At 40.7% G+C, this 25207-nt stretch overlaps 1 protein-coding gene across 7 annotated transcripts in view; it reads right to left on the reverse strand.

Moving 5' to 3' along the window:
• Positions 1 to 25207, reverse strand: part of DDC (dopa decarboxylase) — a 277543-nt gene that overhangs the window by 178041 nt on the left and 74295 nt on the right. For all 7 annotated transcript variants that reach the window (XR_011556802.1, XM_070727177.1, XM_070727183.1 and 4 more), the window contains 2 exons: positions 4218 to 4331; positions 2150 to 2269 (listed from right to left, as the gene is read on the reverse strand). Coding sequence is in view for 6 of the 7 variants with exons in the window: in XM_070727177.1 (XP_070583278.1) it covers positions 2150 to 2269; positions 4218 to 4331 (234 nt within the window). In the remaining variant the exon portion in view is untranslated. The remainder of the gene's footprint in view (positions 1 to 2149; positions 2270 to 4217; positions 4332 to 25207) is intronic.

The raw sequence follows: 25207 nt of genomic DNA on the forward strand, positions 1-25207 counted from the left end.
AGCTTGAATCTCCAATGACCTACGTAGGGTCCTCTTTTTAGACTTCAGTTCAACACTCAACACCATCATACTGGACAGTCTCTTAACCAAACTAAATCACCTAGCGGTACCTGAACACACTAGTAAGTGGATCACAAACTTTTTAACAGATAGGAACAGCAGGTGAAGCTAGGAAAAATCACATCAAATATCTGTACAATTAGCACAGCCCCCCCTCTAAGGCGGTGTTCTCTCACCACTTCTCTTTATACAACAATGACTCTCTATACGACAATGAGTGCATCTCAAAAGATCCATCTGTTAAACTATTGAAGTTTACAGACAATACAACAGTGATCAGACTCATTTGAAACAATGATCTGCATACAGACGGGACATTGAACAACTAACATTGTGCTGTGACTGGAACAATCTAGAACTGAACACACTCAAATCCGTAGAAATGGTGGTAGAGTTTAGGAGAAACCCTTCCATCCATCTTACAATACTAGACAACACAGTATCAACAGTAGAGACCTTCAAATTTTTAGGTTCTCTTATATCTCAAGATCTAAAATGGTCACCTAACATCAAAAACATCATCAAAATAGCACAACAAAGAATGTTCTTTCTGCACCAACTCAGGAAGCTCAAACTGCCCAAGGAGCTGCTAATGCAGTTCTGCAGAGGAATCATTGAGTCTGTCATCTGTACCTCTATAACTGTCTGGTTTGGTTCTACAACCCAACAAGACCGACACAGACATCAGAGGATAATCAGAACTGCAGAAAAAACAATTGCTGCCAATCTGCCTTCCATTCAGGACCTGCATACTGCACCAAGTCAAAAAGAGGGCGGTGAAAATATTTACTGACCCCTCACATCCTGGACACAAACTGTTTCAACTCCTACCCTCAAAACGTCGCTAAAGAGCACTGCACACCAAGACAACTAGACACATGAACAGTTTTTTCCAAAATGCCATCACTCTACTAAACAAATAATTCCCTCAACACTGTCAAACTTTTTACTAAGTCTGCACTTCTATTTCTACCAGTTTTTTCTTCCTTTTCCTCCCATGTAGGACTGTATGACTGTAATTGTTGCTTGTATCCTAAGCTTTTTATTAATATTGATTGTTTCTTCATTGCTTATTTGACCTCTATGACAATCATTAAATGTTGTACCCCATGTTTCTTGACAAATCTATATTTTCTTTTATGTACACTGAGAGCATATGCACCAAGACAAACTCCTTGTGTGTCTAATCATACTTGGCCAATAAAGAATTCTATCCTATTCTATTCTATATTTCAGCAGAAGATTCAAGGCTCTGCAAGACTCATAACTTTGTTAAAATACAAAACTCTAAAACTTAAACTGGCGTGAAAATATACAAAGCACAAACATATTTAACAAAGTATGAGGTTGCTATTTTTCCACTTGGCACTACCCTCATAGGAATGTCATATTTGCACGCAATGAATTGGCTAACAAAAAGTTTTAGGACTCATTTACATTTGCACAGTCCTATGACTACTGAAATTTCAAAAAAAATCACTGTATATGTGAATGGGAAAATTAAGAACAATTCAGTCAGCTCACATTGTTATCACTTATCAAATATGCACTACTCAGACACAGAAAAATCATGTGTGTGGATTTATTTATTCATTAATGATCAATATGAACAAATAAAATAGAAATACTTGAATCAGAATACATGCCAGACCTAGAGATAAGCAAATTCAGGATTTGAAACTTAGATACATTTATCTGATTTCATTATTCATCAGGGTCTGTCATCTTAATTTGAAGATACAGGGAGACAATTTACACTTTGCTAGATAATAATTGAGAGCCAATTTGGTGTAGTGGTTAAGGCATTAGTTTGAAACTGAGGATGTTGTATTCTACTCTTGTTTTAGGCTCAAAACCAGCTGGTGACCTTGAGCCAGTTATTTTCTTTCAGTTCGAGGAAGGAAGCAAATTAGATTTTCTCCACTTTGTGTAATCATTCTGTTTTGGACAGAATTCTGAAATAGTCATAAAGAGTAAAAATGACACTATTATCTTTAAAAAGAAATAATATGACAATGTATACAATATAATATTCTATCCCCTTTATATACAATACAAATCAAATTCTGTAGCAAATATTCTAAATTACCTGGATTACCCCACCTCCTTCTCCACCTTTCCCAGCCAGAAATTGTGAAGGCAAATTGATCATTTTTCCTAGCCAATCCAGCATGACTGCTTCCAATTCAGTACAAGCCGGGCTTGATGCCTAGAATGGGAAAACATAATAAAAAAGAAAGAAAAGTCTCTAGTGTTTTCTTTAAATATTTATACATTTCAGAAGGAATAGAAAAGCAGCAAAGTATGGGTGCTTCAAGTGTAACTCAGAATTTTACATAATTTGTGAATAAAACAAAGAAATAATTAATGATCCATTTGAGTAACTGCTACATATGGTATATTAACGTACGACAAGTATATTAACTCATTCTCCTCATAAAATTTTAAACTGTAGATAAAATCATGTCAAAATCTGAAATCATGCCTTATCAAGCATACACACATATACAGATAAAAAATCGAACTCACAACAATAATCTACATCTCTCTCTCTCTCTCATATACATTCCATTTTACAACAGCATGAAGCTTGGAAACTTCAGCCTGATGATGGTGAATGTGATTTCACCGAAACATCCCATAAACATGCAAAATATTACACAGGGCAAAACCCGAACTCAGAACAATCTACATACATACATACATACATACATACATACATACATACATACATACATATATATATATATTCCTCGTCTTACCAACTTAATTCATTCCATGATGAGGTTCGTAAGTAGAAAGTTTGTAAGATGAAACAATGTTTCCCATAGGAATCAATGTAAAAGCGAATAATGGGTGCAATCACCCCTTTTGCCTTGCACCGCTGGGATGCCCCATCTCCGGACTTCTGTTGCCAGCCGAAGCACCTGGGATTCTCCTGAGCCTCATTTCGCTGGGAATCCCCCTTCCGGACTTCCGTTGCCAGCCAAAGCACCTGTTCTTGTGCTGTTGGGATTTCCCTGAGGCTCCCCTCCCTGGGATTCAAAGCAACGCCAGCAAAAATGATTGAATTCCAGTGAGGGGAGCCTCAGGGAAATCTCAGCAGTGCAAGAATGGGGGCTTTGGCTGGCAATGGAAGTCCGGAGTGAGGGGAGCCTCAGAGGAATCCCAGCAGCGCAAGAACGGGTGCTTCAGCTGGCAATGGAAGTCCGGAGGCAGGGATTCCCAGCAAAAGGAGGCTCAGGGAAATCCCAGCACTTCAGCTGGCAATGGAAGTCCAGAGGCAGAACATCCCAGCGGTGGCAGCTTGGGTTCATAAGGTAAAAATAGTTCGGAAGAAGAGGCAAAAAAATCTTAAACACTGGGCTTCAAAAGTTCGTTAGAAGACGTGTTAGTAAGACGAGGTACCACTGTATATATCTGTAGATTGTTGTTGTGAGTTTGGGTTTTTCCCCCTGTAATAGTTAGAGGGGATAACTACTGCTTAATTTTATACAGCTTTCAATATTATGACACTGAATTGCCCTAATCATTGTTAATGGACATATTAAGGACAGAATATTGCTTCTGTCTGATCTAAGGTTGTCATGGAGGCAGCCTAATATCAGATGTTCTGGTTTTCATCTTCTCTGATACAAGTCTTCCAAGAGGAAACTGTTTCCACATAAACAGGTGCTAGTCTGTAACCTAGGTTAGAAACTACTGAGAGTTTTAGTTTTTTTCTAGTACATTTGGATGTTTGACAACCAACTCACATTTATGAAGGTTGCAGTGTCCCGGGGTTATGTGAACAGCTTTTGCAACCTTCTGACAAGCAAAGTCAATGGGAAAACCAGATTAATTTAACAACTGTGCTACTAATTTAATAACCGCAGTGATTCACTTAACAAATGTAAGCAAGAAAATTCATAAAACAAATTTCTCACTTTTCATTCTGATAAATCTATTGGGCTAAATTATGTTTATAAGTTGAGGACTACCTGAATCTCATAATCTACCACTTTAGTGAAAACTAAACTGTTGGAAGCCATATAGATTATCTGTGGCTTCTGAGTGAAGGAAATGTCTCCAAAAATCTATACATACCTAATACTTCTGAAATATAAAAGCATGTGTAGTAATTATAACTAGTTTTTTCATGCCCACATAGAACTTACCCATGAAAATCCAATGCATCCTAAGCCCCCAGATAACATATCACCCAAAAGAGCTGGGAAAGAGTTGGCAGTAGGAAAATAGGCAAAGAAGTAGGGACTGTGCCAATGAGTCACCTGTGGAAAAGAATACAAACAAAGATTTATAGAGAATGAAAAGTGTGTTGATTATTAAATCATCACAAGGCCTTGTTTTAATAAGCATATTTTAAAAAGTGGTGATATTTCCCAATTGTCAGAAAATTTGTTGCTAATTATATTGTTGTAGCTACACAGAACCAAGTAGACAACTATGTCTCTTAGTTTGCATTAAGAATCCTAGCATGAAGTATGCCTAAATTTTTTTACCTGAAGTCAAAGTGAGCAATTCAAATTGAAAAAAATTTAATACTTTTTGCAAATTATGTCCACATGGTTTTTAAAAGGTGAGGGCTTATCTTTGTCTTTTACTAATATTTTAAAAATATCAGTGACTTACTTAATCTTCATCAGTTGAGTTCATAGAGTTATTGAGCCAGTACGTTTTAAGAGACATCTCTTTTGGTCATTATATAAACAGAATATAGGTACAAAAAGCTACTTATTTTACAGACTGCTCCTAACTTTTCATTTTATTTTATATAAACTTAAAATTGTTCAGGGCAACTTATTTTTTTTATTTTATTTAATCAAATTTATAGGCTTCTCTTATAGACATATATAACATCTTGAAGTATGGACAGAAAACCTTTATACTGGAAATTGTAGAATTTTAGAAAATAATGTATAATTCTCCAAATATTACTAGCCTGGTAAAATGCAGCTTGTTATATTCCACAATATGAAATAATGTATAACTAATAGAATAGCTCTAATAGACATATTGAATGCCATCTTCATTTGGCATTGTTGGTTTAATATAGGAACAGGACTTGGAGAGCTCAGATAGCCATTGTAGGACAGAGACAATGCAGCTATAGCTGGTATCTCTCTGGAGTAAAAATTCATTATAAGAAAATAAGATATTACTGCAACATAAACCCTTATTTTTTAAGGCTGACCAAAGGGGGCATTAGGGTTTAGGATGGAATGGAAATTTTAAAATACTGTCAATTGTTGCCTTCATAGATTGTCTTGCTATGAAGGGATGAACTGACCTGAAAAGTGCTATTCCATTTGTACTTTAATTAAAAGAAAAAGAACAGAGAAAATTTTGCAATACTGTATCGAAATGCACATATCAGCACTTGTGATAATTCTGGAGCACTAGTCAGGTTCTGTCTCATTTTATGTCTTAAAAGAAGCCTTTCATCCCTCTTAGCAATAAAAATAAAATTCAATGATGGTAAAATACATAATGAAGGTTATAGAGTCTTTGGAGAGGGGCGGCATACAAACAAACAAACAAATAAATAAATAAATAAATAAAGTTAGTTCTTCTTCGGAGAGGGGCGGCATACAAATCTAATAAATTGAAATTGAATTGAATAAGGGATAAACCTATCAATCCCTTGAACTACCCTCATTTGTTTCTAACAGCAAATAAGATAATTGTGGCCTTACATTCAGGTTGTTAACAAAGAAACAAAAATAATTACACACCACAATTAATTATGGATATAGAAATTGTTGGGGGGGGAGTTAATGTTATAGGGCATCATGACACTTATATTTTGGATTATGTTGATGGAATCTGCAATGTATTTCTTTTTTTAACACATGTACCTTATAATAAGCTTCTGCAAATATAGAACGAGTTGACAATGTACAGCAAATTAAATAAATCTAATCTGATCTGATCAAATAGCCTGGAAAACATCTTTTATTGAAAGCCACTTTTCCCTATTAAAAGTTAATTAGATAATATGTAGCTCATTATTAGAATATCACTCAAAGGGACAGTGATAATATACTTCCAATTGTTTCTGCAAAGAACTCAAGTAGACACCTCAAGTAGATATATAGGTTATTTTTCAATTTATATAGCTATTTAAAATGTAAATGTTAAAATTTAACAAAATAAATTAATTTAATAGAAATCTTCAAACTAAAATAACCATCAGTTTGAGAACCTTGTTGCACCAAAAAATTGTCACTCTCTCTGTTTAAAGCAGGGGTCTCAAACTCATAGCCAGCGGGCCAACTGCGGCCCTCGGGACAATAGTTTGCGGCCCCCACCTCAATATCAAAGTTTAATGTTAGTGCAGCCCGAGTTTGATACGAATGGCACTTTTTAGGGTTGTGTGCGGAGCTGAATGAAACTATCAATCACGGTGGGGTATATTACTCTTGGAGACAGGACATCAGCCGGGCATATTGTGAACTTGCGCCATTACCCCGGGCTCAGAAGTGGAGGTGGAAATTGCTACTCAGCAGGACAGAAAAAAAGCAAAAAAGACGCATCAGCTAAAGTTTAGCCGCTAAACGCTGAAACTGTGACACCAAGAGAAAATTGCGGTGCACAAAGAATACAATTTGAAACATCATTACACAACTAGACATGCTGAGGAGTATGTAAAATACCAGGGAGAGCAAACGGGGTTGCTAATCTTAAAACATATCTACTGAGGCAACAAGATTTCTTTAAAAAAGCAACCAAAGAGAATGATGCAGCAGTCGAAGCTAGTTACATGATTAGTGAGATGATTTCTAAAGCAGGAAAGCCATTCAAAGAAGATGAATTTGTTTTTAAAAAGTGCATATTACAGGCTGCAAGTATTGTCTGTCCAGAAAAGAAAGGTCAGTTTAGCAATATCAGTTTTTCTGCCAACATCGTAGCAGAGCGCATTTCTGACCTGCCAAGTGACATTTATGATCAACTGTGTGAGAAAGCAAAAGGTTTCAGTGTATACTCAGTCACTCTTGATGAAACCACAGATATCACTGACACTGTCCAGCTCGCAATCTATGTCCATTAAATGTTAAAGAACTGTTAATACAGACATTATTACAGAATCTGAATAATAATAATAATAATAATTATTATTATTATTATTATTATTATTATTATTATTATTATTATTATTATTATTTATTAGATTTGTATGCCGCCCCTCTCTGTAGACTCTACATTTCTCTAGTCAGCAACTATATGTGGTTTCTTCAGTCTTCTATATCTGCTTTATTATTATTATTATTATTATTATTATTATTATTATCATTTTATTTATTACTGATTTATTTATTTATTTTCTTATGAATTTTTCTTATGAATTATTTTTAACACAAAATAAGATGAAAAAATAAAGACATTTGATAACATTGGAATGTTTTTGTAAAAGCTTTTTTTGTGGAAAACCTGAGGCGGCCCAGCCTCACCCAGACTCTATCTCCAGTGGCCCCTGGGTAAATTGAGTTCGAGACCCCTGGTTTAAAGTATGCAAGTTCACAAAGTGTTTGAGCAAATTTCTTTTCACTGAGTATGTAATTCTTCTGACATACCAAATTGATGAATGATCTCCAATGAGCTCTAGCCTATTGTTAAATGAAAAATATAGCTATTATAAGAAATCCAAGGAAAGTCTGCATATTAAACTGTTGGTGTCACCCTGATAACTCACATCAGATAGTTAGATAGATAGATAGATAGATAGATAGATAGATAGATAGATAGATAGATAGATAGATAGATAGATAGATAGATAGATAGATAGATAGATAGATAGGCAGGCAGGCAGGCAGGCAGGCAGGCAGGCAGGCAGGCAGGCAGGCAGGCAGGCAGGCAGGCAGGCAGGCAGGCAGGCAGGCAGGCAGGCAGGCAGACAGACAGACAGACAGACAGACAGACAATCTGTGTTTGTCCAATGAAAGAGAAGAAAAAGGTCTGCTAAAAGCATATTGCAGAGAAAACTGAAGCCTAATAAATGAAATAGTTCCTAAAAATTAAGTTTTGTTGTGTAGAATCTTTTCAATTGTTCTTTATTGAACAGCTTCTTTCTGTTTCAAACATTTTATATGACTTTCCAATTTAATCAGAGATTCAATTGAATCAATTTCAAATCTAATCTGCCAAGAAAAAGTAAATTTGATTTTCTACACCACAAAGAGTAACTTTTTGATACCTCTATACAAGCTATCACAATATTGTTCTTGAAACTAGTTCCACTAACATTTTAACTCATATATCAGTGATTGCAATGTTACAAGCACTTAATGTAAAATACTGAACTGCTTCTAAAACAAATGCAGTATTTCTACTTGAGGTCAGTATTGCTATCTTAAGTTTGCAATAGTGGCAAATTTATTGATTTATTGATTGATAGATTGATTGATTGCATTTATATGCCGCTCATTCCGAAATGGACTCTGAGGGGCTAACTACAGTTATAAATACAAGTAAAAACAGTGTGTGTGGGGGGGAAACTAAAATCATATATATCATAAAAAATCATGCTTGCTAACAATTAATCTTAATTCCAGGCCTGCCGGAAAAACCAGGTTTTAACAGCTTTCCGGAAAATCGGTAGGGAGGGGATAATGCAAATCTCTTGGGGAAGTTGATTCCATAGGATCGGAGCAGCCACAGAAAAAACTCTTCCCCTAGGTCCCGCCAACATACATTGTTTAGTGGATGGGACCTGGAGAAGGCCAACTCTGTGGACCCTTGCTTGCCACAATGAGGTATGAAGGAGAAGGTGGTCCCATAAATAGTGTGGTCCTGAGCCATTTAGGGCTTTAAAGGTGATAACCAACACCTTGAATTGGGTTCAGAGACCGACTGGCAACCAATGCAGAGAACAACCGTAGAGATGGAATAATACAGGCGTACTAGGTACACCCATAATTGCATGTGCCGCTGCATTTTGCACCAGCTAAAGTCTCCAAACACTCTTCAAGGGTAGACCCATGTAGAGCACATTGCAATAGTCAAGACGAGAGGTGATGAGGGCATGAGAGACTGTACGGAGCACCCCCTGGTCAAGGTAGGGCCACAGCTAATGAACAAGACAAAATTGTGCAAAAGGCCCCCTAGCCACAGCTGAGAGATGTTGTTCTAGCCTCCGCTGTGGATCAAGGAGGACGACCAGGCTGCAAGCCCTATCCGAGGGAGGGATTTCTTCTCCTCCCAGGACTAAAGACAGATAGATTGAGTCGTCTTTAGAAGGAAAGACCCACAGCCACCCAATCTTCTCCGGGTTGAGTTTTGACCTGTTAACCCCATCCAAACCCTAACAGCTTCAAGATACCAACACATCACTTCCACCGCTTCACTGAACTGACATGGGGTGGAGAAATAGAGCTGAGTACTGTCAGTATATTGTTGGTAGCTCACCCCATGTCGTTGGATGATCTCATCCAGTGATTTCATGTAGATATTGAATAGGAGAGGAGAGAGGACCGACCCCTGAGGCACCCACAAAAGAGGGGCCTAGGAGTCAACTTCTGTCCTCCCATTAACACCGACTGCAATAGGCCAGAGAGGTAGGAGGAGAACCACTGTAAAATGTTGCCTCCCAACCCCTCCAACCCCTCCAGAAGGATATCATGGTTGATGATATCAAAAGCTGCTGAGAGGTCAAGAAGCACCAGGATAGAGGAGTGCCCCCTATCCCAAGGCCGCCAGGGATAATCCATCAGCACAACGAAAGCAGTTTCCATGCTGTAGGTTGTGGGAAGGATGAGCATTAAAGACTCCACTGCTTCTGGCTGAGATGGCCATGCTACTTTGGAGGGGAGTGATGATGAGTGCTCTTTGTGGCTTTGCACACAGAATCACATTGGCACAATTTAGAACTGGAACTGGAGAAGAGAGGAACTGGCACCCCGTCCACCAATGTCTGCTTGTTCTGGTGCCCTGGCTGGCTGGCTTTGCACACAGGACAAGACTGGCACACTGGCAAACTGCTACTGGTGGAGAGAGAACCTGAACCATGTTTTCCAAACCCGAACCCGAACACTTCTGGAAATAACGCCATGCACCAGGAAGGAGTCTCTGTGATGTCAAAGCCCCCTGGAATCCCATCGTGGGATTCCTCACCTCCTTTTGCTTGCAGCACCACTGCAGCAGTGTCTTTTTACAAAAAAATAAATTCTCCCATGAATATATGCCTGGATATCTCAGATTTTCAACAGGTGACAGCTCTGGGAGGGAATATGCATTTAGGCTCTCAGAAAACATATGTGCATAAAATAATTTTATTGAACACAAACTTTATTCAAACACAAACTATTCCCAAACTTTTACCATAAAAATATACCTGATTGTCACAGGAGACCTACCAGATGATTGGAAACGAGCTGACGTGGTCCCTATTTACAAAAAAGGCAAAAAAACCAGACCCAGGAAACTACAGACCGATCAGACTAACGTCTATTCCTGGGAAAATATTAGAAAAGATAATCAAGAAACAGATCTGTCAACACCTTGAATCGAACAACGTAATAACCACCAGTCAACACGGATCCGTCAGAAACAAATCATGCCAAACCAACCTCATTTCATTCTTTGACACTGTGACCAAGTCAATTGACCAGAGAAATGCAGTGGACATAATATACTTAGACTTTAGCAAAGCATTCAACAAGGTGGACCACAACCTTCTACCCTCCAAAGTAAAGAAGAGTGGAATCGACAGTAACACAACAAGATGGATTGAAAACTGGCTGACCAATCGCACCCAACGAGTAGCCCTCAATGAGACTAAATCCACATGGAAAGAGGTAAGCAGCGGGGTACCACAGGGATCAGTCCTAGGCCCAGTACTCTTCAACATATTTATCAACGATCTAGACAAGGGAATAGACACCAAGCTGGCGGGATTAGTCAACACCCCAGAGGATAGGCACAGGATACAGAAAGATCTAGACAGAATTGTACAGTGGGCCGAAACAAACAAAATGAAGTTCAATGTAGAAAAAAGTAAAATCCTGCACCTAGGCAAAAAAACCCCAAAACATTCAAGCAAACTGGGTGAAACCACACTCACCATAAGTGACTGTGAAAGGGATCTTGGAGTCTTGGTGGATAACCAGCTAAACATGGGCCAGCAATGTGCAGCAGCGGCTAAAAAAGCCAACACAATCCTAAGCTGCATGAACACTCCAAGACCAGAGAGGTAATAATACTACTCTATAAGGCCCTGGTCAGACTGCACCTGGAGTATTGCATCCAGTTCTGGTCACCACATTTCAAAAAGGATATAGAGACTCTGGAAAGGGTGCAGAAAAGAGCAATTAAAATGATAAAGGGACTAGAGACCAAGCCATACGAGGAAAGGTTACTGGAACTGGGCATGGGTAGTCTAGTAAAAAGAAGGGCTAGGGGGGACATGATAGCTGTGTACAGGTACTTAAGGGGTTGCAATGGAGGGGAGGGGGTCACACTATTTTCCAGGGCACCAGAGGGCCGGACGAGGAACAATGGTTGGAAGATGACCAAGGAAAGATTCAACCTGGAGGTAAGGAAGAACTTCCTGATGGTGAGAGTGATCAACGAGTGGAACGGCCTGCCAGCGGAGGTTGTCAACTCCCCAACTTTGGACATTTTCAAGAGGAGATTAGACTGTCATTTGGCTGGGGTGCTGTAGGATTTCCTGCTTAAGCAGGGGGTTGGACTCGATGACCTGTAAGGTCCCTTTCAACTCTAATAATAAATAAATAAATAAATAAATAGCGTACCCATGTTTGACCCAAAAATACATAGAGGCTTCAGATTGGATAGAAGAAGGAGATGCAGAGATAGGAATTGGCCCTTGTTTTACCCAAAAATAAATTGACAGAGAGCTCTAATGGCATTTTTTTACATAGGAAAAGGAAATGCAGAGAAAGAAAGTGGCCATGATGTGGTGGACCCAAAAGTACAAGTGCCAGAGGTCAGTAGCAGCAGTGCAAGACTGACCGGCCTACTTAAAATTAATGGAAAGCCCTGGTGCATCTCTTGTACAGTAACTTTTCCAAAGCAATCTGAACGTAGGACAAGTCTAATGTTGACCCAGAGGTCTTTGCTCTTGGTTTACTTATTTTCCCCTTCCTCACCCCAGTCACCCCCCCAAAGTGCCTCCCCTGTGCTCCCCCCACCATGAAGGAGGACAAGAAAAACCCTTGTCCAGTCATGAGGCCCTTCTATTGATTACGTTCCCACGCTGCTGAGCTCCACTTGCAACCGCTTTTTAATATAATTAGAGGAAAAAATTCCCCTCCCATCCTCCCTTATTCATTTGAATGATACCTTCTTTTACTTTTTTAAAACTTCTTTTACCTTTTTCCCTTCTCCCCCCAACAAGCATAAAAATTAACACTAATTTCCAGAAACATCTCTAAGAGGGGACAGCAGAATCAGTTTCAACTCTTCACTTCTTCACTTTCTTCTCATGCTGGGCTCTTGTTTTTCTCTGCTCCCTTCTAATGGCCTCCACTTGCCCCATCAACTCCTTCAGCTGCTCCTCCCTTTGCCTTTCCTCCTCATCTGGGGTACTGTGACCGCTGAAATAATCTTCTCCTCCTTCTGCTCCTTGTGGCTCTTCAACTGCTCCACTCTCCCCTCCTTCTGCTCCTTGTGCTTCTCTTTCTCCAAACTCAATACCCATTTGGTTCAATAGTGCTTTTCCCTCCTCCAATGATCATGCTCTAAACAACTTATTTTCCTGGAACACAAAAATGGCAGCTGGAAAACCCCAGATAAACTTTTTTCCACTTTGATATAGATGGCTTGAAATTGGGTGTAAAGCAGTTCTCACTCTCAAAGTTTCCCAGGAGAGATCTCTAAGAACTCTTATCTCGTTTCCATCTTGATTAAGGCCGGCACAACTTTTCAAATACTTATAGATAATGTCAGCTTTTTTCTCACATGCCAAGGTCATAACAATGTCTCTTTGCCTCTCCCAGTTTCTATGTGGAACACCCAATGAACACACAATATGTCATCAAAAACAACATGGGTACCCTGCACTTTCATCCAACCAAGAATTGCTTTTGCTAATTTCAAGCCTGGAGCAAAATCTGGTCTAAAACCACGCAGACATAAATTCCTTCTCCTTTGACGGTCTTCCAAATTGGCAATTCTATAATTCAATTGTTTACAAATCTCATCCTGACTTTTAACTTGATGCTCTAATTTCCGAATTTTTTCAGCTGACTCATCTGCTCCTTTTTTAACTGCTTTAATATCTAAGGAAAGATTTTCCAACACAGTTTCCAATTGCAGAAATCTTTGTTCAAAACCAGTAACAATCTGAAGCAGTTGATCCAGTTTCATTTCAATTTTCCCGAGGCTAGGGTCAGCCCCTTCAGCCACTTTATTAAGATTTATTGTACTCATTTTGTGATAGCAAAAGAAGATCCGTCTTCCCTTAAAACCGCAAATCTTAGATTCTCTTTGCACTTCTGTAAATGCTCTACACCTCTGCTTATCTTCAAGAAAGATTTATGATGTTTTAAGGGAGAATTTCCCCTTTATTTAATTTATCACATCGGAGCTCAGTTTTTTTGGCAATGTTGTAACAGTGGGCTCTGATACTTAGGTCATGGATATGAATACTTTGACAGAGTGAGGGTCGTCTACAAGTTCACTTCCACCAAGTTTGTATTTTGTGTTCTGATTCTTTTCTCCAATGTGTAAGGCAGAGCATTTCTTGGCTGAGATTTGAAGTTGCCAGTTGTTAGACCATCCAGCTACATGGTCAAGATCCTTTTGAAGAGTAGCAGTGTAGTTGGTGGTATTAAATATTTTAACATCATCGGCAAAGAGAACACAGTTGCTGATAATAAGGTGACAGAGATCATTTATGTAGAGTATGAAGAGTGTTGGTCCTAGACACTGCCTTGAGGAATGCCACTGATGACAGGAGCAGGATTAAATATGGCACTTCCTATTTTGACTACTTGTTGTCTATTAGACAGAAACGCTGTTATCCAATCATGCAGAGGTCCAGAGATGCCATAGGATTTTAGTTTCATTAGAAGTTTATCATGAACTACTGAATCAAAGGCTTTACAAAAGTCTATGTAGATTTCATCTATTGATTTACCCTAATCAAGTTGCATAGTCCATATGTTTCTGCAGTGTAAGAGTTGCAGATTGTAGGACAATTTATTTCTGAAACCAAATTGTTTGTTGGAAAGTAGATTATTAGTTTCAAGGTGAAGTGTAATAGATTGGTTTATGATAGATTCCATGACTTTGCAAGAGATTGGCCTGTAATTTTCAATGATACTTGGATCAACTTTTTTGAAGATAGGGATGACTGTGGCTAGATACCAAAGTTTAGGTAAGGAGCTAGTTCTAAAAGATATTTTGAAAATTATGCTTAGGGGTTCAGCCAACGTTGAGGAGAGTTTTTTAAAGATGTATGCACATAGTCCATCAGGTCTAGTAGATAGAGATGGGTTTAGGTTGTGTAATGTCTTTCTAATGTTTTCGTCTGTAAAATCAGTTTGGAAGTTAGTTGTGGTACGAATAGGAAATGTTGGGCATAAGCCATGCTGTTAACAAAGACTGAGCTGAAGAAGGTGTTGAAGAAGTTGGCTTTAATTGTTTCATCATTATAATCTTTATTGTTTGGTCCTTTAAGGGTGGGATGAATTTAGAGTCTTTAAGTTCATTGTTTACAAAATTATATAAGGCACGAGTGGACTTCATACATAGAAGGTTTTTTTCTTGATTGATGTGATAGTTGGTACATTCAGTCTTTATTTGGTGATACAAATTTTTGTAGCGGCTTTTAAAGTTTGCAACATAGCCTGTTTTATTTTTACACCAAAGAAATATTTTTTGGATTGAAGCTTCCTTATTTTTATGAGTAAATTATTTTTCGTAGTTTGGGTGAATATTAGTGGTACATATAATTTTATGACTCTTCAGATTTCAAGCAATAATATATTGTAATAGTCTTCAGCAGTGATACCGAGAATATTGTATGCCAATCAAGAGATGAGAGGTCAGCTTTTATGTTATCGTAGTTGACCTTTTTAAAGCTATAATTGGTTGCCCCATTGTTGAGGTTGTTTCTGTGAGGATGTAGTTTGAAACAAAAGTTGATTGTGCTATGGTCACTGTTAGAAAAGGGTTCTGTAAATTGAGTGTAAAATGTTGCAGAAGGTGAGGTTGAGACCATTGTTGAGTCTGGTATTGTCTGGAACTAGTTGTTCTAGCCCTAAAGTAGTGATGGCATTGTAGAAGGTTGAGTGAATGGGTTCAGTTGTGCATTCATTTAGGGACCAGTTTATGTGTGGTAGGTTTATGTCATCAAGAGATATAGGAGGATGTTGTATGAGGCTGCCCACATTAGTAATGAGGTTAGCTTGTTCGCATGTGAAATGTCGTAATCAGGGGCTCTATAACATAGATAGAAGCAAAGTATGGTATCCAAGGTCAGTTCGCAGATGATAGTTTCTGGAAGATAAAGCTCTTGTTTAACTTGGACTTTCTTTAGATTCAGTGATTTCTTATAGAGAGATTGCAGCTCCACCTCCTCTATGGGTTTCGCTATTGGATTGATAAACATGATAGTCCCTTACTGTAATAATGGAGGCAGGGAGAGATGCATTTAACCAACTTTCACAAATAAATATGATGTCAGATTTGGCAGTTTTTAATAAGAGAAGGAGTTCGGGTATTTTGTTAATGATGCTTCTTGAATTTATTAGTTTGCATTTGAGATTAGCAGTGGTTGATGTTGATGTTGAGGAAGTAATGAGTGTGCATACCTAGTCTTGGTTAATTTGAAATTGGTTTTGGATTAAGGTGGATTGGTAGTTAGGATGGATTTGGGCAATGGTGGTTTGAGGTTGTGGTTTATGAGGGGTTGATCATGGTTGACGGTGGATTGTATGTTGGGATAATTTTGGGTGATGGAGGTTGGAGAGTTGGATGGTGTGGTCTTGGTTTTGATGCAGCCAGCATGGTAGTCAATGTACAGGTTGGTTTGTCCTTGGTCTTGATGTTTTTTGAGATCTGTTTGAAATTCACAGGACTGGATTCATTGTAATATGGATAAGTCAGGTCTTGCACAAAGTTTTTTTGGATTGGAGTTATTTTTGTTAATGGAGTTTATGGTATTAATGAATTTATATTTACTGAGTTCGTTTTTGCAAATGACTCTACAGAATTGAGGGGCCACCGAACCATCTCTATATTTAAACTCAAGGCCATCTCTGGACAGTTCATTGATTTCTTCAATAGGAAATTCTGATGCAATAATATTGCGAATCTTATCTATATCAGGTTCATTAGTGACTTCAAGCCCAAATAGAATGGCATTATTACATTTTTGTTCCCTTTCAAGGGTGTCTTTGATTAGTAAGGATATGTTGCTTGGATGGTTAGTGGATTGATGGAGTGATGGTTTATGGGGTTGAGTATATGGTAAAGGTTTTGGATGTTGGGCTAGTAATTGAGGTGGTTGTTGTTGAATTAGAGTGTGATATAGGTCAATTGAATTTTTATTTGACTGTACTGTAATTTTATTACCCAAGGATGAGAAGCATGCTTGTATGTGTGCTTCAATGCATGTTTCCATGGAATCTATGTATTCTTTTTGTGAAGATATAGTTGTTTAAGGTTATGAAATTTATTAGACATACTGATTAGTTTTTTTCAGTTTGGGTAGACATGTTAGACAGAAATGAAGAAATGTGGGAGCTTTTTGTAGGAAATGGGTTATATGTATGTTGGGTCTGTATGTATGTTTGGTTTTTATAATAATGGGTTTTTAACTGTTTTTAGTATTTGATTATTATTATATGCTGTTTTATTATTGCTGTTAGCCGCCCCGAGCCTCTGGAGAGGGATGGCATACAAATCCAATAAATAAATAAATAAATAAACAAACAAACAAACAAACAAATAAATAAAATATATTTTTGTTTATTTCCAGACAGGTGTTGTGGGCATAGTTTAGGGACATTTGGCGTTTAATGCATTCTTCTATACCATTGGTGGATTGGTTGCATTTATCGCATATATCATCTTTTGGTAGAGGTATCTTCCATTTGGGCATGTTCGAATGTGGAGTTTTTTTATTTCTTATTTGGCACTCCACAAGGAATTTCATCAATAGACATATTGAACTACAACCAAGTTACAAACCTCTGAGAATTCAAATCAAACAGACAACCAATCATGACAGCACCAACCCTCAACCAACCTGCAAGCCCAACCACCACTTCACCTCCAAATGATGACCTCCTGATTTCCGGTTTTGGCACCACTCAGACAGCTGGGCAGCCTTCGATCCTCCCAGGGTTGCTCCGGCTTTTCGTGTTCTCTCGGTGGCTTTTTAACAATCACTGACCCGTAGAGACAGTGATCTTAGAGAGGAATCTCCAGCGCCACCGTGGGTGGTTGGTGGATCCCCCCGAATAGCGAGGTTCTCCTCTTGCCAACACATGAAAAAACCGACCATTTAATTGGCCTAAATTAGTGGCACTCCGACTCCTCTGAGGAAGTTGCTGAGACTATGACTAGAAGGATTTGGAAAGTGAGAACTTTCATCTAATCTAGTTTCATTGATCAATGTTGCATAGTACTAAATGGCTTTAGAATGAAACCCCTGCTGTTTTTGTCATTTAATTGATTGATTGCCGGAGTTAGAAGGCGGCGACTGTATCGTGTATGGCAACGGGGGGGAGGATCTGAATAGGCGATCAGAGTGGGACATAACATTTGGACACAATCAAGGTAGCACCAATGTCCCCCAAAATTGACAACAAAGACTGACTGAATAAAATTTGTTTGGAAGCAGCATTGGGAGAAAGCTTGTTGTTGGAAATCGTGAGGGATTGCAGAAGTGTCTGGAGGAGCAGATTGTGGGCAGAGTTAGTTGGCAACAAAATTTAAAACCGGAGGATTGAAACATTTTATTTCTTTACTTTTATTATCTTTTTTCTTTTTGCCCTCTTTGCTTCTCTCCCCCCATGGACCTATATTGTTCCATATTTACCCAGTGGATTGGACTGATTTCATTAATTTTATCCTATACTTGGAACTTAACAGAACTTTCGACCAATCCTGGTTTTAAGCAGCGTCAGACCACATTAGACACTGGAAACAGTGAACTCTAAATTTAAAAACACACACAGAAGAAACGTCGCCGAGAGGAAAGGAGGAGGGGGGAAAAATAAAACCAAACTTTCAGAAAATTAAGAGGACGTTTCAAGATTTCAGAAGAAGGAAATTGCAACCGGTATCCCTTGGTGATGATCTACGGAGCCGATTGTTTGAAACTATGAGGCTTTTACTGCATCTCTCTTTTTTTTCTAGCTCTTTGGTATCTACAGATCTTCCCCCTTCTCTACGCTGTGATGAAATCCACATTACCTAGAATATTTCATCACTATTAAAAGACTGGACATCCCTAACAAATACTTTTAAAGCCATGGAATTAATTTAATCTTTGACTGAGACTGGATATTTACTCATCTGAAATAGAAAGGAGAAGAAAAAATAAACTCATATGATTCTTCCTATCCAGAAAATACTAACTAAAAAAATCTCCCAATCAATTATTGATCAATTAATTAATTAAATAATACACTGATTGTTGATTCATCTTTGTGTAAATACCTGATATAAAAACTGAACTGCTTTAAATTGAACTATTCTACTAACTGGATAAACAATTTACTGTTTATATTGAATATACAGTGGTACCTCATGATACGAACTTAATTGGTTCCAGGAGGAGGTTCGTAAGGTGAAAAGTTCGTAAGACAAAACAATGTTTCCCATAGGAATCAATGTAAAAGCAAATAAGGTGTGCAAATCCTTCAGGAAAATCCCAAAATTTAGAAGGGAGACGAACAGAGGGCAGGGAGGAGCAGCTAAAGGGGGCGGGTGGAAGAAGCAAGGCTAGGCTAAAGAGTGAGTGGGAAGGAAGAAAGGCAAGGGGGGCGCCCCTCCCTTTTCTTTCTTCAAAAGACACCTTTTCAGTGCCTCTGCAAGCACGCTGTTCTCTGCAAACTCTTTCCCCCTCCAAGCCGCCCCTCCCTTTTCTTTCTTCAAAAGACACCCTTTCAGTGCCTCTGCAAGCACACTGTTCTCTGCAAACTCTTTCCCCCTCCAAGCCGCCCCTCCCTTTTCTTTCTTCAAAAGACACCCTTTCAGTGCCTCTGCAAGCACGCTGTTCTCTGCAAACTCTTTCCCCCTCCAAGCCGCCCTCCCTTTTCTTTCTTCAAAAAAGGGGGGGAAAAGAAACCCCTTCATCCCAGCAGCAGCGGCTTGGGTTCGTAAGGTGAAAATAGTTCGGAAGAAGAGGCAAAAAAATCTTAAACACTGGGTTCGTATCTTGAAAAGTTTGTTAGAAGAGGCGTTCGTAAGATGAGGTACCACTTTTCTCCCTTCTCCTATTATCTTTCAATTCTTCGTTTCTCCCTTTCTCTTCTTAATTGTTTATATTTTTTATATTATATTATGTCTTAAATTTAACTATTAAGATTATTAAGATAACATATTCAAGTCTAATTTATCTTTTTTCTACTTGTCTCTTTTATTTTTCTTAGAATTAATTGACTATCTTGCATTATTGATATTAATAATACTGGTTGTTAATTATAACTATTTTGTCTTTCTCTAAATATAAACTTGAAAACTTTGTACCATTATTATTACTATTAGTTAAGCTTTATCATCTACTACCTTTTATATATTACCTGACATCTTAATTGCTAATTATAAGCAGTATTCCCTCTAATTTTTTTTCAGGGTGGGCGGAAAAGTATAGTGTCTGAGCGGCAGTCCCTTCGGGACTGGGCGGTATATAAGTATAAATAAATAAATAAAGTAAGTGTGGGTGTGCACTATCACACATGAGCGAGTTCTTGCATCCATAATTCTATATTTTCAATAGTTTATTTTCAAATACACAGTAATCATTCAACACTCCAAACTACCTAAGTTGAGCCTCTTACAACAGCCATTGCAAATTATAAATCTTTCTCTCTAGAAATACCAAGATGTATTTGAGAACTTTAGGTTTAGTCTGTCAGTCTCAGATTAAAAACATTATCAATATCCAATATATTCATAAATGTATTTAATAAGTCAAAAAAGTCTGGCTCACCTTACAGTTTCTCTCCCTCCCTCTTTCCTTTCTATCACTCCCTCCCTCTTTCCTCCCTCCCTCTTTCCTTTCTATCTCTCCCTCCCTCTTTCTTTTCTCCATCTTTCCTTTCTCTCTCCCTCTTTCCTCCCTCCCTCTTTCTTTTCTATCTCTCCCTCCCTCTTGGATGGATGCGTGTTGAAAAAGTGTGATGCTTTCCCGGGCAGCCGGCTTGTTGGCCGGAGAAGCGAGCAATCCGGGAGTCCAGGACTGTGTGGCTTTGCGCCATGAAGACAAAATGGCTCCGGCAGCAGGTAAAAGTCTGCCGGGCTACCGGGAGGTGGAGACAGTGCGTGGGCAGGCGCTGTGGACGCCTGGGAGGGCGAGGGGGTGGATGGCTGCTGTCACCACTGGGCCAGGCTTGCGGCACACCTGACATGAGGGCCCCTGCAGAGAGGTAAGAGGCCCACTCGTGCCCCGCCATGGAGGCTTAGAGACCTAGCGGCGGGATGTGCCACCAGCCTTCTTCATCGCCCCCCCTCATGGAGGCTTAGCCTAGCAGCGGGATGTGCCGCCAGCCCTCTTTGTCGGCAACCCCCCCAATGGAGGCTTAGAGGGCTAGCGGTGGGATGCACCACCAGCCCTCTTCGTCGGCAACCCCCCCCGCCCAGGCTTACCTTACCTTACCCGACCAGCAGCTAAACAACTGTTTGGATGCCGAGGGGCGGGGCCGGGGCGGGGAGGAGAAAATCTGGAATTTAAGGGGCGGGGAAGAAAGCGGGCCTGCAATTGGCCGGCCCCTTTCTTTCCCGCCTTTCCTTAAGGAACTGTTGCTGCCCTATGTTGTAGAGCAGCCGCAGTTCTCATTTCAAATTTCAGCGCGGAGGTCGGTCCTCCACGCTAAATTTGAAATTCCCCAGGCTGAGAGGTAAAAACTTCTGCGCTATAGCGCACTGCGCAGCTTACAGAGAACTACGATTATAAGTATACATATAGATATTTTTGGAAATTGACTTCTTAGTTTGTGAATAGCTGATCTAATTACTTTGGCTTTTTGAAATATCTTTTCTCCCCTTTTCTAATATTAAGTACACTAGAATATTAATGAATTGTTGATATAATTTTTTTTCTCTTCTCTTTGCTTTTATGTAATAAGATCTTGATATTACCTTAGACGTTATATTTATTCTAGCCTACTAATATTTGCAATACTGTCTTTATAACTTGCGTACTCTTTAACTCTCTTATACCATCATAGGAATCTCAATTCTGTTCAATAATTCCTTGCTCTACTCTATAATATTGAATCTCATTAACTCTTACTGCTCTACCCCTATATTTGACCCTTTTTGGCTCAAAACTAAAATGTCCTCCTCCAATATGAATACAATAACTAAGGCCTGGAGAAAGGCATCTGCCCAGCAGTCAACACCAACTATGCAACATAATTCTGACAACCCCCCGAACTCCTCAAATCCTCCTAATGAGAAAAACCTGGCAGATCGAGAGACGAGACTGAGCTACTCCAAGCGCATTGAGTTTTGGGACCTGTACCAGCCTTGCCCACTGGACTAAAGTTGTTGGAGCGGACAGCCACAGGATGCCAGGACGCCAAATGGTGGGGGCACTTGGCGTCGGAGGAATTGCCAACCGATGCAGGAGACTGGACCATCTGTTCTCGTGGGGTGCAGAGTCGGAACAGAGGAGGAAGAGACCGCGAGGAGCTTTTCGAGAGGTGAGCGGAGGTGACTCAGGGACATTTCGGAGGCCATACGGAAGTTCGGAAGGCAGGGGGCCTGGAGATGTCGCCCAATAAGACTAACAAATACTGGACGACTAGGGTGACCAACGAGAACCAGGATCGCTAAAGGAAAAGAAGAACCCGGGATTCTATCAATCAAGGTAAAGAGACAGGACACTGTGGGTCAATGGCAGGGGACAGCACTGAAGAGACTATTTTATCATTAGCACTGGACTCTCTTAATAAAAACTTAATCAGTCTAGAGTTTGACACCCTCTTGCTGCTGCTTTTTAAGAACTACAAGCTAATCAACCACTCCTATGTTATTATTTTTGCTTTATACTCCTATGTCTTATGTCTTATGTTTTTTTTTAGTTAATTTTTAAGGGAGCAGTGGTGGAATTAAATGGGATTTTGTACTGGTATTTTAATTAACTTATTTTTAATTATTTATTGGGGGTTTTTTTAGTGATGGATGCCTATGATTATTATGAATGGGGTCAACTGAATGGGTGGTGGTGGGATGGGGTGGGTGGATGGGACTATGGTATGGATGTGATGAATAGATATGGTACGAATAAAATGTTTGGCACAGCTGACGCTGGAGAGGCAGGAGGGGAGGGGGCACTTTTCTCTGGGGGGACAGAGGGTCAGAATATTCTGGTCTTGCTGGGGCAGATATGGCAGGGGCAACAGAGCTATCCATTCCAGGGGAACAAGTGGTTGCTGCTTAATAATGATCCCTTGTTCTGGCTCTGTGAGCTCAACCCCGGGCACTGGTGATGAATGCAATTCTGGCCCTGGGCTCAGGCTGCTGCTACTCAATGCCAGGTTGGTGGTAAGTAAAGCTCTCCTCATCCAGGATCTGATCCTGGAGGAGGAGGCCGACCTGGCATGTGTAACTGAAACCTGGCTGGGCCCGGAGGGAGGAGTTCCTCTCTATGAAATTTGCCCAGCCAGGTTTCAGATATGGCACCAACCTTGACCCCAGGGAAGGGGGGAGGAGTGGCTATTATAGCCAGGGAGAGCCTTTGCTGCATAGACTCATTGCTCCAGAGATTGCGGGTTGCGAGTCCCTCTTGGTGAAGTTGGATTTAGGGGTTCAGGTGGGCTTGTTTCTCACGTACCTGCCTCCCAGCTACGTGTCAAAAGCCCTGCCTGTGCTACTCAAGGAGGTGGCCAGGTTGGTGGTAGGGTTCCCCAGACTCATTGTCTTGGGGGACTTCAACCTGCCATCACTTGGTGAGACCTCGGGACTGGCACAGGAGTTCATGGCCACCATGACAGCCATGGACCTGACTCAAGTAGTACAGGGTCCGACTCATGAGGGGGGGCATGCACCCAACATGATATTCCTCTCTGAGCAATTGAGAAATGGTCTGAGACTAAGAGGCTTAGAAGTGTTGCCTTTGTCACGGTCGGACCATTTTCTACTGTGGCTTGACTTCCTGGCTCCAATCCTCCCCCGCAGGGAGGCAGAACCGATTAAGCTGTTCCACCCCAGATGCCTGATGGATGATCCAGAAGGCTTTCAGAAGGCGCTTGGGGTTATTCCAGATGCACTCGTCCACAGTTCGGCAGAGTCTCTGGCTGAGGCCTGGAATAAGGCTGCAGCAGAGGCCCTAGACCGAATTGCACCATTGCAACATCACTAGACCCTATAGAGCTCCATGGTTCAACGAGGAGCTCCAGGAGTTGAAACCCCAGAAGAGACATCTAGAGAAGCGATGGAGGAAGAGTAAGTCCGAATCTGATCAAACACTTGTAAGAGCTCATATTAAGACTTACAAAGTGGCGCTCAAGGCGGCAAGATGCATGTATCATGCCACCTTGTTTGCATCAGCGGAATCCCGCCCAGCCGCTCTGTTTAGGGTGACCCGCTCCCTTCTTAATCAAGGGGGAGTTGGGGAGCCCTTGCAGAGTAGTGCCGAGGATTTTAACACGTTTTTCGCTGATAAAATCGCTCGGATCCGAGCGGACCTTGACTCCAATTGGAAAACAGAGTCGATTGACAACGAGTCAGTCGAGGTGACTGGGGCACGTACTTGTCCACCTGTCTGGGAAGAGTTTGATCTGGTGACATCTGATGAAGTGGACAAGGCCATTGGAGCTGTGAGTTCCACCACCTGTTTGCTGGATCCGATCAGCAGGGAGGTGACACAGAGCTGGGTCCAGGAGATTGTCAATGCTTCTTTGGGGAGGGGGTCCTTTCCGGCTCCTTATAAGGAGGCACTTGTGCACCCCCTCCTCAAAAAGCCTTCCCTGGACCCAGACATGCTTAATAACTACCTTCAAGTCTCCAACCTTCCCTTTATGGGGAAGGTTGTTGAGAAGGTGGTGGCACTTCAACTCCAGCGGTCCTTGGAAGAAGCCGATTATCTAGGCTCTCAGCAGTCAGGATTCAGGCCTGGCTACAGCATGGAAACTGCTTTGGTCGCGCTGATGGATGATCTCTGGTGGGCCCGGGACAGGGATTTATCCTCTGTCCTGGTGCTTCTTGACCTTCTTGATCTCAGCAGCTTTCGATATCATCAACCATTGTATCCTTCTGCGCCGGCTGGAGGGGTTGGGAGTAAGGAGGCACTTTTCTTCAGTGGTTCTCCTCCTACCTCTCTGGTCGGTCGAAGTCGGTGTTAGTGGGGGGTCAGAGGTCGACCTCTAGGTTGCTCCCTTGTGGGGTACCTCAGGGGTCGGTCCTCTCCCCCCTTCTATTTAATATCTACATGAAACCTCTGGGTGAGATCATCCAAGAGCATGGGGTGAGGTATCATCAGTACGCAGATGATACCCAGCTTTACATCTCCACCCCTTGTCCAGTCAGCGAAGCAGTGGAAGTGATGTGCCAGTGCCTGGAGGCTGTTGGGGTCTGGATGGGTGCCAACAGACTCAAACGCAACCCTGATAAGATGGAGTGGCTGTGGGTTTTGCCTCCCAAGGAGGTCATGCCTTCATCACCTCGAGGCTCGACTACTGTAATGCTCTCTACATGGGGCTACCTTTGAAAAGTGTTCGGAAACTTCAGATTGTGCAGAATGCAGCTGCGAGAGCAATCATGGGCTTTCCCAAAAATGCCAATATAACACCAACACTCCGCAGTATGCATTGGTTGCCGATCAGTTTCCGGTCACAATTCAAAGTGTTGGTTATGACCTATAAAGCCCTTCATGGCACCGGACCATATTATCTCAGGGACTGCCTTCTGCTGCACGAATCCCAGTGACCAGTTAGGTCCCACAGAGTGGGCCTTCTCCGGGTCCCGTCAACTAAACAATGTTGGTTGGCAGGCCCCAGGGGAAGAG

Source organism: Erythrolamprus reginae, chromosome Z, assembly GCF_031021105.1.
Source record: "Erythrolamprus reginae isolate rEryReg1 chromosome Z, rEryReg1.hap1, whole genome shotgun sequence".
In the NCBI taxonomy this organism is placed as follows: domain Eukaryota; kingdom Metazoa; phylum Chordata; class Lepidosauria; order Squamata; family Dipsadidae; genus Erythrolamprus; species Erythrolamprus reginae.